The following is a 17978-nucleotide window of genomic DNA, read 5'->3' as shown; positions in this document are numbered from 1 at the left end:
ATTATAAAGTATATTTTAACAACGATCGACACCCTAACCCAATGGGTCAGTTTACTAATGTCGGTCTCGTCAAAAATAATTGTGCAGATTGGGTCGAGAACATCAAAATAATTTGTGTGGTTGTATTTTCAAATTTGGAGAATATTCACGTGTGTGTATATGGTGCTTGTTTTTTTTTTACTGTTCAGTGTCTCAACGTCAAACCAAAAGATCAATTTCAGACATAACTTTGATTAGGTTTATGCAACTTCTATGCAGCAATTTGGAACGAGAACAGGATTAATGTTCAAAAATCCTTCCGCAGATTAGATTTCAATACACGAATCAACCTTTCTGCGCAAACCAAAACATTTAGTTTCTATTCAGGTTTATCTGGGGAATTGTTTCCGTGTATTCTGGTGTGTTTTTATTTTGAATAATAAAACCCTATTTGTCCAGTCAGTTTCATAAATGCACTTTCTGGTGTTAGATACAAAATGTCATATCCAACTCCTTGGCATTTCTTTGAAATATTAACTTTGCAAGTGAAATCAAACTGAAAAATCCGAGAATCTCGAAATCCTATTTATATAAAATTACTGATCAATTTACGACTTATGATTCCGCTCCCAAGAAAGGTATGCATGTTTTTGTTTATATTCTAGTTATTTATTCAGATTATTACTAGCATTTCTGAATTTTCATTCTGCTTCCAGAGGTTTTTTGTAAATAATTTGTCAAGTTAAAATTAATGACATGCACCATTTATTCAATCAAATTCGGTCTATTTCTGTAAAATCTGTTTCATCTCAAATAAGTCATGGGTGTAAAGCGTCTCCTCATTAGAATCATGAGCCCTGAGCAATACATAAATAATACACGTTTATCCGCTGTTGTCCTGCTAACTTTCAAACTCGATTTCACTCAGTTGAACATTTAGCATTTGACAAATAATGTATTGCAACTACAAGTTCACCCAACTTCCTGTTCTACCAAAGGGAATGAGCACGCTGCAAAGCAATGCAACATTTCCCACTCTTTGCAGCGACTCTCTGGCTGAGGATTCACTCGCTATCAAAATCATTTTTCATAAAATGGCTCTCTGTGAGGAGTTTTATTTTGTGGTCACTGCGCCCTAAACTTTGAAATGTCAGAACGCAGATAAACCCCTAGCTCGATTTCGAGATTACTGTGCCTTCCGAAGACACAAACTTATTTATTGGTATTTGAGTTCTGTGTAAATTATAAGTCTTATGTTGGTTTCCCACTGTCCAGTATATATAACAGTAAAGCATTTGATTATGCTTGTAATTAGATTTTACTAAATTGGTGTAACGTTTTCAGGCTGATTTCATCATGGGACCAGTTATTTTCTCTCTCTCTCTCCACATAAGAACATAAGAAATAGGAGCAGGAGTAGACCATTCGGCCTCTCTAGCCTGCTCCGCCATTGAATAAGATCATGGCTGATCTTCGCCCTCAACTCCACTTTCCCACCTGATCCCCATACCCCTTGATTCCCCTAGAGTCCAAAAATATATCTATCTCAGCCCTGAATATACTCAACCATTCAGCAACCACAGCCCTTTGGGGGTAAAGATTCACAACCCTCTGAGTGAAGAAATTCCTCCTCATCTCAGTCTTAAATCCCTACCCTGAGACTATGCCCCCTAGTTCTAGACTCTCCAGCCAGGGGAAACAGCCTCTCAGCATCTAACCTGTCAATCCCCCTCAGAATCTTATATGTTTCAAGGAGATCACCTCTCATTCTTCTAAACTCCGGAGAGTATAGGCCCAATCTACTCAATCTTTCCTCATAGGACAATCCTCTCATTCCAGGGATCAATCTAGTGAACCTTCGTTGCACTCCCTCAATGGCAAGTATATCCTTCCTCAGATAAGGAGACCAAAACTGTGCACACACACACACACACACACACATATATATATTTATGATATAGCTTGAAATGAATACTGAATAATGTGTCCATGATGTGATATATAACTGGACGAATCTGCCGCCTTTTGAACCTTGTGTGACTGGTCACTTCCACCTCTCTTGTCTGGGCCACTCTCGTTACCTGCAGAACCAGTTAACTTTCCAAAGCTGATTTTTTTTAAGTTTCTGAATGTGATTAATGATTTTACTATCAGGAGCGTTGAGGTTAAAGTGCGGAAGGTTGGAATAGAAGGAGGAAGCTTCACAAACAATACTTGGTTGAATATGCAACTCTTGATCGAGTCGCTCCTGTCTCCTTATCTTTTTAAATGCAAATCTTTGGCTGTACGAATTAGTTGACGTCACCTGCCTTTAGTTTGCCATTACTAATAGAAGCTTGTAAACAATCGTTAATCATGTGGGACACGGGCGGATCGCCCTGATCGCCTTCGGAGAGACACTGTTAAAGGCAAACCAGGAAAAAGAAAGTCCTGCAAATAATAATCTGGATTTCTCCAAAGCAGCATGCCGATTGCGCCCTATCGCCAACATGTACGTGAGCTATCTTCTGGATAAAGACATGAGCATGTACTCAGGGTCCGTCCGGCATTCTGGCATCAACCTGGGCGCTCAGAATTTCGTCAGCCCACCACAGTACCCGGACTATGCTGGTTATCATGTACCCGGGGTAAACCTGGACAATCACCCGCAATCTTCAGGATCCTGGCCTTCTCCTTATGGCCCTCCCCGGGAAGACTGGAGTGCTTACGCGGCACCGACAAACACGGTCCACGCCATCAACACCTCACCAGGGACTCTCTCTTACAACCCCACAGATTATAGCTCGGTTCAGACCCCGGGATCTGGTGTGATACAGCCTTTAAATAATAACCTTCTGGAACAGCATTCCCCCAACAGCCAAAGGCGCAACCCTTACCAATGGATGAGGAAACCAAGCCAGCAGCTATCAGCAACGGGTAAGATTGTGTGTTGTGCCTTGAAACTCCCAAGCAGAATGTGATAGAGGGGTTGTTCCCAGTACTCCATTTTCACATTACTGCCAGAGTCGCTTTACCACCCCCATAGCATCGCCCTGAAAAAGCAAATTGCTGCTTAATACGCCTTGTATGCAACTACTATTACATTTCTGTTATAAACATTCTCTCGCCTCACTTGTAACGAGTGTTAAAGATTGTTGCCTTCTTAAATTGGCCCTTACTTATTTGTAGAGAATAGCCCAGCCCTTCAGCAAAGGCCATAGAGAGTTGTTTTCTCTCGAACTGTCATCGTGTTTCCATCGTATTACATTTATATATATATATATATAAAATGTGAATATAAAAGTCTCCTCCAATCTACGTAGAGTGCAGAGCATCTTAGAAAATAATATGATTGTGGTGCTTGTAACTCCACTGCCATAAAACCACCCGCTTCTTGAGAAATTGATCGCACTTTTTTGACAAGCAAATTAAAAGCCCGGCTTCTCTTCATCGGAATCAATGTAAATAAGTATTATTCCAACCCCGAAAGGCATCTAGTAAATTATTTTTCTAAAAAAAATCTGTAAAAGCTGATATGTTCCCTGCTAAAATTATTTGTATAATAAACAGCGATTTCTTAAAGACAGCCTTTCTACTTACCTTGAATTGGACACCCACCAGACCTGCAAAGGAGATCTTGATGTAGACAGCCTTAATATATGTACCAATGATCTATTTATAATATGTATCATACACTGTCAATCTGTCAAGGAAATTCCGCTTAAACACTAATAAATGAGGAGGTAATACCGTGTCAGAATGCTTTCTATAATGTTATCTGAAAGACCAGTTCCATGTATGCATTGTACTGCGAGGTAAGCAGTATTTATTATAGTCGGTACTTTCTCATGTGGACACTGGCTGTAACAGGCTAGCATAATAGCATTATTATTAATGTATAAATGAATGGCAGTAAATTTATAACGCAGTTTTGTGACGGCTATTTCTTCTGCTTTTTTCACCTTAATTTATTCATTAGCATCCTGATAAGGCTCTTAAAATGCGGAGACATACTTTAATTGCAATAATTCCAAATCCTGTTATCGACATTCGAAGATTTTATAACCAATTTCGGCCATATAAATCACTGAACAGTGTCGACTGACAATTGTTTCTGAGTCATTAAGCAAATACTTTTATTAGTACCCGCTATTTTCTAAGCACTAAACTGTATTCTTTTATAAATAGCCGATCTGAAAACTGGTTTACCACTCGCATACTGTAACTTAGAATGACTTCTGCCTCCCCCGCCCAGAATTGAGCGCACTTGAAGTACTGAAGGTGTAAAAGAACCATTCTCCATCCTTGGCTAATTAACATTAACTTTCACAAAATATTTCCACGGCAATCCGAGAAACCAGATTGTTTCGCTTCTCCCGGTTTGTGTACAAACATAGATGGTTATAGTTTCTCTCATATTCACTCTTCAACCAGTATTCCAAACCAACGCAGCCTTACAGCTTTGCAGGACGCATCTGGACTTGGTTAGAGTTTAAAATCGTTGATTTAACATCGAGATTGGGAGCAAAATTGGTGCAAGATTAACATTTCTCACAGTTCGCAATTTTCTGAGATCTATTTTTGACGGTTACAAGTGAAATCTCCGAGCCTTGCTGCAATGTGGAAGAATTGCTCCTTTGATTTGCAAAGTCCTCAGTCCTTGGTCGAGTGGAAGATACTAAGTGAACTTGTCGTTGCCGGTCTTGTTACAGGTCAAATGTTCAAACTAAAATGTAAACTGGAGAGGAGGCAGCACGACCAGGCGCCGGGCTTAGTTGTAATGTAAATTTATTTTAGTCCGAAGACTTGCATGGAGCCCAGATCTCTTTAATTTATTAATTGTATTTCCCCTTCTCCAAACCGCAGACTGATGGTTGATCTCTTGTGTGTCACGACCTTTCAACATGAAATGCTTTGATATACACCTTTTTCTACCAGCCCCAGTCCATTGTTCCGCCAATCTCCCGGAAAAGGGTGGCGAGTTTCGCAGCAAATAAAGAATTTTGACATTTCTGCATGATCCCGTTCAGTTCCCAGGCCATCACAGAACAATAAATGTTACTCATTCCAACTAACGAAGTGTTACCTGTGACTAACGTAAACGTCAATGAGCTCCAAAGAACGTTTCTGAAATTTGTTTTTGATAACAAATGATACTTGTGGCAATTAATTTTGCAGCATATTAATGTTCCAAATTCAGAATGATAACGAAGAAAAGAGACACAACCCACGCCTGAAATGTAGAAACTGCAAGAGTTTGAGTTGCAAATGTAATAGTTTTTTTAGTGCCTTCAATTTACTAAACAATGCTGGTTACAAGAAGGCAAAAGAAAGTAGAGCCGAAGTCGAAAAATAAATATTTATAATGTAGAATGTGTGCAAGTACGAAAATATGTCTTTTTAAAGTGTGTGCCTTTGTTTTACTTTTATCAAGTTTATACAGAATTGCGCTTTGGGTGAACTCGAGGGAAAATATAATCAAGAACCTGATCCCGTTCCCAATGGGTTGGCTGACCCTTCCATTCAGCACCCAGGGATTATTTGTGTAATTCTTGCTCCACGAGATAAGCCATGTGTTTTAGATGATTAATGTGTCTTTTTAAAAGTACATTTGTCAGATCAATTTTTTGCGTTCTCCAAATGCCCGTATGCGCCCCCGCCCCAAGAGCCAATCTTGATCTTTGAAGCAGGTTCCCATTGAAATTCTTTAGCATTCTTCTGTCTTTAGGAATGGGGTTTTAAATGTAAATGCGCTGAGGTTTGTGATGAAAGGTTCTGCCGCCATTTGTTCAGGAGTGGTAATTCAAACAGAATGGGCTTGTTATTCCACCACTGAAAACATCACTTTGATAAGATCGCCTTGTACTGCATTGTTTGAGCCGTGTTCCCCTTTAAACAGCTGTATACAGTGTCCCCGGATCAGACATGTTTCTTCGCGGGGTGCTCTTGTTGCGGTTTGCAGCGAATTACCTGAACAAAGTCAGCCTGCCGGCGTTGAACATCTAACTACAGGCAAAAAAAGATTTTTGTGATATGGAGCGCGAACTATGCCTGCATTCCGCCCAACAACCGCTCGATTCACGGCGCAAATAGATAAACGAGCGTAATTATTAAATCCGATTTTAACTACAACAATACAACAACTTCCACCTATATAGCACCTTAAGCAGTTCCCATCCTTATACGTGAACACAGCTGCACCTCACGCAACGCACCTATTTGTCCTGTATTACCAACGGGGAGATTAGATAGTTAGGAACCGCCGTAGGTCTCTGGCGGTTTTCATTTTTTTTGTAGAGGGTGAACATTCCCATAATATTCAGATGCCGCATTGCCCGGAAAGACTTTCGTTGTGCAGGTTATTTTAATGTTTAAGTTAAGGACCCGTCGCTTTCCTTGGACATGTTTGACCGTCGCCTGTTTTGTCAAAATGCACCCGAATTAACTTTTGTCCCATAAAATACCATTTATCAACCTACTGAACTGTATTACTGACAACCTCTGGCATTGGTTTGGTCGGATGTGGGTAGATCAGTAATGTCGATTAGCTCTTGATGTTACTTCAACCGGGCCAGTGTTTGACCTAAATCAGCCACAATACACACAAGGGATCAATATTTCCCACATATTCATTATTGATTAACACAAACTGTTTCAGCTACGATTTCTGAATCTGAAGTTTGGCCTTGTGCGGTGCTGTGCTTTCGGCGTTGGTTAATGAATAAGACTAATCAAAATCGTTGTAAAATAAATCAGTTTAAGTTTCTTAAAACACCTTGAGAAACAAGCTCAAAATCATCGGGATTTTGGTCAATTTCTTTCCAATCTCATCTCAGAACCTTTACTCATTTTGACTCAGATGTTCAAGTTTCCTCCGCCAGTGTCGTTTCCTTTAATGTTAAAAAAGCCCGCTCTGTCAGACGTGTCCAGCAAGTGACATTATAAGTGTGGACGGGAAGATGCACCTGTTGGTAAATGACCCGAAGTTCCATCTCTCACCCGAAACTGTTCCATTTCGAGAAAGCGAAAGACGTTGTAGGTCTGCCAGAAAATGAGACGGGTGTCGTTAGTTATGCAACAACTTCATCGATCTGCGCACTTCTCGAAGAATCATTTGATCACGGGCATACAGAAGAAATATAAAAGTTAGAAAATCGATACTGGGCAGTAGTAAATAGTCGACAATAGAATTGAGAAAAAGCAGCGTTGGGAGATGTATAATTTAAGTTGCACAATAAAACCAGGCATATACATTTAGGATATGCTCTTTTTTGCCTCCTGGGGAGCGTGGCCTTTACAGCACTCTGTAGGTTAAGACTCATGTCTTTCTGTGCCCTGGTTAAACATCTGGGTTCAACTATCGATTGACCTCATTTAACCTTTTATTCTAATTTGCAAAGGCATGTATTTATTCTTTTGCGTTTTTGAGCCCTTCAAATCAATCGTCTTTATAGGCAGTCAATTCTCAGTTATCTCAGAGAAACTAAAAATGCTAACATTTCTCTTGTGAACTGTGAAATATATTTATTTTATATATATATATATGAAGGTACAAGCAGCCATGGTGTATGTTCATGACACGGACACAAAATATTTCGGAAGGTTTTCAGATCAGCTCGGCAAACTGCCAACACAAGAAACGACATTGCTGCACTTTCAGTAATATTTATCAGATACTTAACTACCTAATAATGAAGTTTAATCAGTGTTCCATTTTATACCCCTATAAAGGTTTCACTAATCCTAAAGAATCGACGTCACAATAGTATAGCATTTATTTTCTTTTTATTATATGCGCTTCTACTCCTTTTCTTGCAGATAAAACGAGAACAAAGGACAAATATCGGGTGGTGTACACAGATCACCAGAGGCTGGAGCTGGAGAAAGAGTTTCATTACAGTCGCTACATCACTATCCGGCGCAAAGCGGAGCTGGCAGCTAATTTGGGGCTTTCTGAGAGACAGGTTCGTCACAGCACTGAAATCGCGCTCCTTCAGCAGACCCAAACCAAACCTAAGAGCTGCCACTTTGGCGCGTTGGCAGCATATTCAGAGAGCGGCTTGCACACGCTACTTTGCGAATAATCTCTAAACCGATTTCTTCTTCCATCTCTGATTGAGGGGGAAGACGAATTCACAAACCACGGGGCATGTTGAAAACGACTCTTGAAAATGTAACCATATAAACCAATATGTAGTAAGAAACCCACTGTGGAGTATACAGTCGTTGTAATTGCTCTGTATAAATCTTGAGATATGTTTTGTTTTGCAAGTGGCAGTCGTTCAAAGGATGTCCTTCCAAAAGTTTTGAGTTACAACTATATCTAGGGGGTAAATTCCATCTATATCGCGGCAGCCGGGGCTTGTGGTTTAACAAGAGAGGCTCAGAACTAAGGTTAGCGAGATCAGCAACCAGGAGAGATTCTAAACTTCCATTCATCACAGACCCTGTGCAATACATGGGCAGTAAATCTGATGGGTTTTAATTTCCGGCTGTGATTTTACAATTATTGTAAAACAAGCTGATTTAGTAAGCTGAAAATTAATCTCCCAATCTACCGTACATTCAGCTTCAATTAGGTGCTGCAGCTAATATAATTACATTTGTAAGATATCATATTTCTAGCAGTTATTCGTACATTTCCGTCAAGTTTTTGACCCCGCTCATCCCCCCTGCCCCCATGGCTGATTTATTCTTTTTTTCTGAAAAAGGCTGATTTATTCTTAAGAGAGTAGCAAAGACCCGCTGTGTAAATCTGAACACGTTTATTACAAGCAGCTAAAGGTAACTTTATGTGTAGGTTTCTGTGGTCGGGTATTCGGGTGAAAACCAAGTCTTAAAAAGCAACGTAAATATCAGAAATTATACTTTACATATACTCATCAATGTTCTTCAAATTATTAAAAATTGATTCAGTTGGTGTTTTTGTAATTTATACAGTCTGAACGTTCTAATCCCTGCCTGTATCCCGGGGCAGCGATTCTCGTTAACACAAGTTGAATGGAAACTGGTCTTTGTGGTACTGTGCTAAGTTATTTTTCATTTCGGCATTTTTAGGTAAAGATCTGGTTTCAGAACAGAAGAGCAAAGGAGCGAAAGATGACCAAGAAGAAGTTGCAACAGCAGTCACAGCAGGGCTCGGCCCAGCTCAGCCCGGCTCCTCCCGGGACAGCCGCTTCTCTTTCGGTTACTAACGGCGGAGTACTGGCTGCCAGCGGCGGGGCCTTACCTGGCACGGTCTCTCAGTGAGCACCTTCAGCTGTATAGAGATATACAGAGACAGGGGGCAAGTGTGGACTGGCACCTCCTTAAGCGAGGAGCTCCAGATTCTTCAGTGTCCAAGAAGACTTTTTACAGCACTCCAGGGATACATTATGGAAGCGTTGGACTTTTTAAATCTGACAATTTTGGGGACATTTTATTCCAGACTTCAACCAGCAGCTATGAGATTCTGATCGCTAAAGGGCACTGAAGATTTGCCATTGGCGTACTGACAATGTGAACCGATTGTAATTTGGAGAATTGTTCTCCCGTGTGTTTCAGGCTTTAAAACAGTGAAATGTTTTGTTTAATATAGTTGCCAACTGCTAGGCTATATCTGGGCCTCAGAAACACTATCAGTTGCATTTCGACATTTCAAATGTGAACCCTTTCCTCCCCAGAAATGCGCCCGAATTGTACTGTACTTATTTTAATTGTTTTTCAGCTTTCGATGTATATACGTTCCATATTTTCCCTTTTAAAGATACTTTTGTAAATCTAACGCGCTAGTTGTAAACGGACTAGTTTATTACAATGTAGATTTCAAAGCCTGAGTTCCAAATCACAGAATTTGATTGATCTTACTAGATGTAGGGAAGTTAATTGTCATTTTTCAGTACTGTTTTTTTTGGGGGGGGGGTGGGGGGACTCACATTCTCGTTGCTATGATGGCTCCAGGGTATTGAAGTAGTAAATCATCCATTTCGGTTGCATTTGGAAAGAGAGAAAAGCACTTTCACAGAAGTTAATGGATTGGTTTTACAATAGTGAGATCACCGACAATTGCTTAACGATCTGCTAATGCTTCATCTTTACTGCACAAGGACATCCACAATGTTGAACCTTTTGGAAAGTTGCAGTTATAATACCCTGGCAATTACCCATGTGTGTAAAATGTGGGGCCTCTCTACAAATTGCCATATTATTTGGCAGTATTACACTCCAACCTTAATTTCCATTGAAGGCAAAAGGTGAACGGTACACCTATATTAGTAATACTGAAGACCTTTTGTCCAACAACATGCAAGTACATTTAACTTGTGTTTCGTTTTAATTTTGTTCCATAAAAAATTAATACGGATAGAGAGAAGATTTAATTTAATACAAACTGTCATTCAGCCTCTTTAACCTTTGTGCCGATTGGCATGTGAGGGTCCGCTGATTGCGAGAGTAGAATAGGTCACACTATCACTTTGTTCATTGTACTGGAAAACGTACTTTGATACTTCCTACATGCTATCGAATAAATAGAGCTAGATAATTGATCTTATTGCCGATGAGTTGACTGGCGTTGCTATGCGTTGCTGTGAAACGGCAGACCATAAACTGTGTTTGGTGGCAAACCTGAGCAGAAGGATTGTTTGTACAATGGTTACAGGGCAAAAGTCAGCATTGTTCTGCTGGGGGAGATTAAAAGTTTTCAAAGAGTGAGACAACAAAATATGCGCCAATGAAGCTAGTGTCTTTCTACTGGGAAGGAGGGCAGCGTGAAATACAAAGCACCACAAGAGTCCTTCAACAAGGTCGTGCACATTATTGAGTAGTGAGGCGCCTACGTATTAATTCGGGCGAAATAAAAACACAATATTCAATTGTGGCATATAAAAACCGATGGAAGTTATATGGTACAACTGTGGTATATAAAGACCACTGCAGTATCATTGACAAATACCAATGAAAAGTTGTTGGAGTTAAATATTTTATTGAACAGTATCCAATTCTAAGCAAATCGGTTTCCTAAAACTGGTTGTTGCCACTTATTGAATAGGCCTGAGGAACATTGGAATAATTCAGGAATTAAAAAAAAACTCACTTTATGCACCTTTCTGTAGGGGAAAGCTGTATTTCATTTGTACATTTGATAATCTGTTATGGCTCCATTTTTATGGGTAGCTGTGTAATATAAACCAGGTTTGTGGTCAAATGGAACCAACTCTTCAACAACTTTAGACTTGTTACAAGTTGTCTTCCATCCAAACAGAACATCAGCTTCAAGGGCCCTACACATCTGAACAGCCTTACTAATGTAGCTTTACACGGATCAAAAAAATGTTCCATACTGTGAGATGAAATAAGTGACTTCACATATCCACACATATCAAACTAATGAATAATAGACACGCAACTTTCAATGTCCAGACAGCATGGGGAACCGAAAACACATAGCATGTTGGGATACACTGTCAGAAGAGTAGGATATATACAGTCCCATGGGTTATGGCAAGAGCCAGATCACTTTACATTGCAAGATTAGTGTTGGCGTTTGTGGCCTGACTCAGGGGCAAAGCGGTGTGTGGTTTTTTGGAAGATGTAGTCTCGCAACTCTCGGGTTTTATACCTACCAGAGTGCTTGACATCTTCGTGGTGTTAAAATCTTGTTTACAATGTGCTTGGCTGCCTCGATGTCTCAGGCCCTGTCTCAAATGGTTGGACCCCGTGATACATTTTAAAGTATCTGACAAGTTAAACATGGGATCAGGGCCGCTCCCTTTGTCACTTTCCAAACATATACATTTTTAACTGTTGAGAAGGCATTCTTCGCCTACATATATTCACACATGCACAGAGCTCTCTCCTGAACAAGACTGAGTTCCAGCCAGGCAGAAGCCAAGCACCGTAAGTAGGGTACTTGCCTGGCTAGACCCGGACTGCAGTTATCTGTCGCAGACTGCTATCTGTAGCACCCTTCGTTTTGGGCACCACACCACAAACACGATGGACTTACATTGGAAATGGTACAGAACATAACTAACTATAAGGCTGATCCCCAATGTAAAAGGGGACGAGCTATGTGGAAAAATAGAGAAGTTTGAATTTGACAGTCTCTCAAAATGTCATCAAGGGAGAATTTCATTTGTACTTCAAAGTGTACCAAGAACGCTGGAACATAGAAGATAAATGGAAATTAACGCAAAACAAATTTAGGAAATACTAGGAAAACATATCTTTACTCAAGAGATCACTTGCTTGGAATAATTTGTCAAATAAAGTAATGGCGGAAAAATATTGGAGTTTGAAATACGATAGATATCATGAAAGGCTTAATGCCCTACAGGGAAGAGCTTCGTATATGTAATTATGAAAACACAAACCCCTCCTACCCAATGGCTATCAAAATAACTTAAATTAATCACATTACTACATTACCAAGTAAGGTAAAAATATAGAGGTCTTTAAAGTCATAGTATGCTATACAGGTAATATATTACTCGGTATGTCAGTTATATCTCATTTAATATAAACAAATCAACTATTGTATTTAAAATCCCATGAAACACATTTCTATATTTATGGAAGATTTATTAAATCATGAACCAGCTCGCTCAGACATCTTTCCCCCATTTCTGATAAAGTTTAGCGATCACACAGCAGCTTCTGCAATCTTGAACTGTTTCCTAGTAATTGTAATGTTCTGTCATTTTAAATTTTTGGTCATTTTAATTCGAATCTAAACAAAACAAAAGTTGCAGCAGGAGAAAACGATTCGTTTACAAAATATCATTTTTATAAAAGAGGTTAGGGGCGTTTTAGAATATTTGATATTTAATTTTTCTAAACCCGAATACGTAAGTAAATAACGAGCACACAGGCAATTGAAGAGAAAGTGAGTTGGGAGTGCAAACCAGTACAGTTGAGATTTGTAAACAAAATACGATTCTGGAGAGCACTCAATAGTTCTGAAAATTTATTCTCATCCAACTTGGCACAGAAAAAGCTGTTCATTATCCTCTCAAATTAATTCCTGCTGCAATCACCCTGCAAATGAATGGCTTTTAAAACACAACAGTAGTAGTGTAAAGACACATCTAATCACTCTTCAGATATTAGGAAGATAACTTCATCTCAGAGAACGCTCTTGTGACAGGATGGGAATATTGATTAGAGCTCTCCAAACTCATGTAAGATCTCTATAATCTCCTCTAAATTCATATTTCTGTTTGTTTCACGATAGCTAGCAGACTGACTTCCCTTTTGGACTACTCCCACTCGCATTAGCTTGCTTCTGGTAATGGGTCACTTGATCAAAACAGCATACACGAGGTTGGGCATAACGTTTCGGAAATAAATTGCCTCGGGTTCTTTCCTAATCATGTCCTCCTTACTGATACCATGCTCCCATTATTTCCAGCTGCTTATTAGGAAGACAGATGTCACCATTTGCTTAATCTGACATTAAACTACTGACAAATTTTGCTGAAGCAAATTCATTAAAACAAAATTAACTCAGTTGCTTATTACAGGACCGCCAAGATCTTAAACAGTCTCATGTTCTTTCTCCAGCATGCACTTCACTGTATCAGGAGTGGCATCTAGCTTCACTCATTAATACTGAGTATGAGCTGACTCATTAAGGATTTAAAAGGCAGCAGCCCGATAAGTTATTTCTCTTCCTGTTACACTCATTAATATTGCATTACAGTCAGTACTGCAAAAGTTCTCTGTGTACTTTCCTGGGATTTATAACACAATTTAAATGAATCTTAGAAGATTTCAGGTACAGACGTCGTAATCAATTTTCGAGTGAAGGGAAATGTTGATGGTTGTTAAATCAAGCTTACAAATAGTTCAAATTGCATTAGAAATGTTTGAAAAAGTTATTTAGTCGATCGCTTCGGTGAAGCCCTTACACCTGTAGTAAATTATTCCGAATGCTTTGGTTACATTCTAAACCAAGGTGGGACCCTCTCAGGCCACCGCCTTCTCGCCAGTTGCCTATATCAGTTCTATCCAACAGGTGGCACTATTGCATGGTGTAAGTTATTTATCTCTGGTCTCGTCCAAAGGGTAACTAGAAACTTTCTTATCCGCAATTCATATATAATTATTAATGATAGTGTGGCGGAACCACCAGAGGATTACGGACAATTGTATATAATCACTTTTGACAGCAATGTAGTACAGCTGGGGGCTGCACCTTTAATGTATCTGTTAACTGTACGAGGGCTTCTTTCCTGTACTCCGCGTGATGACGTCATGCCATCTGTCATGTGATCTCTCAACGGCGGGAAGAACGTGATGACGTCATGACGTCAGCGCTCGGAACCTTCTAGCAGTAGAGCTCGGAACCTTCTAGCAGTTGAGCTCGGAACCTGCTAGCAGTTGAGCTCGGAACCTGCTAGCAGTTGAGCTCGGAACCTTCTAGCAGTTCCAGAGAGGCTTTCAAGCAGACCAGACCTATTTGCATTGTATCCTACAGTTTCCTGTACAGCTTCGTTGGTTCATTAAATTTTATTGTTTTTGATTTTCTGAGTCGGACCTCAATTCTTCGGCTAGAAACCCCAGTTCCTACATTGGTGACCCCGATTTCTTCGAACAATTTTCGTTGAAGTTACATCATGGACACGAACGCCGTCACCCTCAAACTGCCGCAGTTTTGGGAGCAACAACCGGCCGCGTGGTTTTTCCAGGTGGAAGCCCAATTTGCAATCCAGGGAGTACCAGCGGATTCAACCCGTTATTATTACGTGGTCTCCGCCCTCGACAGCACCATGGCCTCGCGGGTTGTCAGCCTCCTCGAGAGTCCGCCGAACGATGGCAAGTATGAAGCTTTAAAAGCACTTTTACTGCAGATTTTCAGTCTGTCCAAGTCGGAGCGTGCTCGCAGACTTACCTCCATGCCCGGCCTCGGGGACTTAAAGCCCTCAGAGCTCATGAGCCAAATGCTCATGCTTTTGGGCTCGGAATCGCAATGTTTTCTGTTCCGCGAGCTGTTTCTCTGTCAACTACCAGAGCCAGTACAGACGGCCTTGGCCAATTCCGCGATCACGGATTGTGCTGAACTCGCCGCGGAAGCGGATAAAATATTCACCGTCTCACAGCAATCTTGTGCAGCCACGAGGCGCCCATCCCCCACAAGAGCGAATCCGACTCCTCCTCCTGCAGGCTGGCGTGCATACCACGCTCATTTCGGCGCGAAGGCCAGAAATTGCCATCCGCCCTGCAGTTTCTCACCAAAAAAAAACCTACCTCAAACCAGCGGTTTCTGAGAAGATCAATAAGGCCTAAGGGATGCGCCGGAGTTGCGATGGCCGTCGGGTCCGCAGGGAAACTCCTATACATTACAGACTCCCTGTCAGGGCGACGTTTTCTCTGTGATACTGGCTCCCAGTGCAGTATCCTACCAGCGTCAAAGCTAGATCTTCAATCCGGCAGTCAAGGTCCCTCCCTCGAAGCAGCCAATGGTGCGGCCATTCACACGTTCGGGAAGCGTAGGGTCCAGTTGAGTTTTGGCGGCCAACGTTTTGTTTGGGAGTTCATCACGGCGAAAGTCTCACAGACCATCCTGGGGGCAGATTTCTTCTGCACAAACGGATTTCTCGTTGACGTCCGACACTGCCGGCTAATCAGTGCCTCCACTTTTCACTCGGTCCCTGCCCCGAAGCACCGCGATGTCTTGGTCAGTTGCCTGTGCAGTCCCATCTCCAAATGAGTTCTCTCGTCTTCTCAGTGAGTTCCCTGAGCTCACCAGGCCCACATTTTCTTCTTCAGTCACGAGGCATGGTGTGGCGCACCACATTACCATGACAGGATCCCCCGTTTATGCGAGAGCTCGAAGGCTGGAACCCGGAAAACTCGCGGCCGCCAAGGCGGAGTTCCATGCAATGGAATGCCTGGGTATTATTCGACGTTCAAATAGTCCTTGGTCCTCGCCATTACACATTATTCCTAAGCCGGGTGGCGGATGGCGACCATGCGATGACTACAGATGCCTGAATGAGGCTACCACACCGGATCGGTACTCAATTCCTCACATTCAGGATTTTTCGGCCCATCTGGCAGGGAATTCCATCTTTTCCAAAGTAGACCTCATCCGAGGCTATCATCAAGTGCCCGTGCATCCTCAGGACATCCCCAAAACTGCCGTCATCACACCTTTCGGGCTCTTTGAGTTCCTTCGTATGCCGTTTGGGCTGAAGAATGCAGCACAAACCTTCCAACGTCTCATGGATTCCGTGTTGCGCGATCTGCCGTTCATCTTCGTCTACCTAGACGACATCCTTATTGCCAGTAACAGCACGAAAGAACACATTACGCACTTGCGTACCCTTTTTTCTCGTCTCAGCCAACATGGCCTTATTATCAACCCGGCCAAGTGCCAGTTTGGGTTGCACAGCATTGATTTCCTGGGATACAGAATCACCTCAGAAGGCGCCGTCCTGTTGGCCACGAAGGTGGAAGCAGTCACCTCGTTCCTTCTTCTTCAGACCGTCAGGGCCCTCCAGGAATTTCTGGGAATGGTCAATTTTTATCATCGGTTCGTCCCCAAGGCGGCATTGTTGATGCAACCTTTGTACGAAGCCCTCAGAGGTAAATCGGGCAAAGACCCGATCAATTGGACACCCCAGATGGACCAGGCTTTCCTCGACACTAAGAACGCTTTGGCTGCTGCAACCATGTTGGCACATCCCCTTCCAGGCACAACCATTGCCCTTACCACCAACGCATCTGATTATGCCATCGGGGCAGTACAGGAGCAGTGGGTCGACAGCACATGGCAACCACTGGCTTTCTTCAGCCACCAATTGCGGAAGAACGAACGCAAGTATAGTACTTTTGATAGGGAGTTGTTGGCATTGTTTCTGGCCATCCGCCATTTTCGCTTCCTACTGGAAGGACACCCATTCACGGCTTTTGTAGACCACAAGCCACTTACTTTTGCGATGGCCAAGACAGCGGAACCATGGTCGGCACGGCAACACCGTCATCTTACGTACATATCTGAATTTACAACCGACATACAACACGCCTGGTGGCGGATTGTCTCTCCCGCGTCCAGCTCCACGCAGTACACCTGGGAGTCGACTATGTTGGTTTGGCAAAAGAACAGAAGGCAGGCCCTGAAGTGCAGGCATACTGGACCGCACCTTCCAGCTTACAAGTGGCTGATGTCAGTTTCCAGGCCGCAGGGACCACACTCCTGTGTGACATCTCGATGGGCGTCCCACGTCCAATCGTTCCAGTCGAATGGCGCAGGAGAATTTTTGACACTATCCACGGGTTGTCACACCCTGGCATGAGAGCGTCACAATGACTCATGGCAAAGAAATTCGTCTGGAAGGGCATGCATCTCGACGTCCGTGACTGGACCAATACCTGCGTGAGTTGCCAGAAGTCCAAGATACAACGCCATGTTAAGGCCCCAGTCGCCACTTTTCTGGTTCCGGAGCGTCGATTCGGCCATGTGCACGTGGACCTGGTTGGTCCTCTCCCTTCCTCTCGCGGGTACACTCACCTGCTCACCGTGGTAGACCGCACCACCAGGTGGCCAGAGGCAATTCCTTTGGTTGCCACCACAGCGGCAGACGTCTCCAGAGCCTTCATCTCGTCGTGGGTAGCTCGGTTCGGGGTACCGGCTGACATCTCCTCCGACCGGGGGCTTCAATTTACCTCTGAGCTTTGGAACGCCGTAGCTCAAGGTTTGGACACCAAGCTTCATCATACCACCGCCTACCATCCACAGGCGAACGGTCTGTGTGAAAGATTCCACAGGTCCCTTAAAGCCGCACTGCGGGCTAGTCTCCGTGGGCCTAGTTGGGTGGACAGGCTCCCTTGGGTGCTGCTAGGTCTTCGCACGGCACCTAAGGATGACCTGCATTCTTCTTCAGCAGAGCTGGTTTATGGCCAACCACTCAGAGTGCCTGGCGATTTTCTTCCTCCTCACACGGAACCCTGGTCCCCAGCTCAGCAGCTCGTCAGCCACCAGGAAGCGGCTAGGAATTTCATCCCAGTGCCTATGTCGCATCATGACCTGCAGCGCT

At 42.6% G+C, this 17978-nt stretch overlaps 1 protein-coding gene across 1 annotated transcript; it reads left to right on the top strand.

Annotated features, from left to right (window-relative positions):
• The first annotated feature begins 2198 nt into the window (after nucleotides 1–2198).
• LOC147111897 (homeobox protein CDX-1-like) lies at nucleotides 2199–14461 on the top strand. The gene is made up of 3 exons (XM_085999282.1): nucleotides 2199–2895; nucleotides 7777–7922; nucleotides 9016–14461. The coding sequence occupies exons 1-3, from the start codon at nucleotides 2469–2471 to the stop codon at nucleotides 9205–9207; spliced, it is 765 nt and encodes a 254-aa protein (XP_085855408.1). The 5' UTR covers nucleotides 2199–2468; the 3' UTR covers nucleotides 9208–14461.
• Nucleotides 14462–17978: the final 3517 nt, after the last annotated feature.

The sequence above is a fragment of the Somniosus microcephalus genome, chromosome 10 (genome assembly GCF_052327205.1).
Source record: "Somniosus microcephalus isolate GS21.2 chromosome 10, FLI_Smic_1.0, whole genome shotgun sequence".
In the NCBI taxonomy this organism is placed as follows: domain Eukaryota; kingdom Metazoa; phylum Chordata; class Chondrichthyes; order Squaliformes; family Somniosidae; genus Somniosus; species Somniosus microcephalus.
Note: the sequence above shows the minus strand (reverse complement) of the source record. Positions and strands in the feature narration are given on the sequence as shown.

Bases quoted from the DNA above. Each gene is read 5' to 3' on its own strand.
- LOC147111897 (XM_085999282.1), top strand. From the start codon at position 2,469: ATGTACGTGAGCTATCTTCTGGATAAAGACATGAGCATGTACTCAGGG. The intron at 2,896-7,776 runs GTAAGATTGTGT...CTTTTCTTGCAG, and splicing joins CCAGCAGCTATCAGCAACGG to ATAAAACGAGAACAAAGGAC. The intron at 7,923-9,015 runs GTTCGTCACAGC...CGGCATTTTTAG, and splicing joins TGGGGCTTTCTGAGAGACAG to GTAAAGATCTGGTTTCAGAA.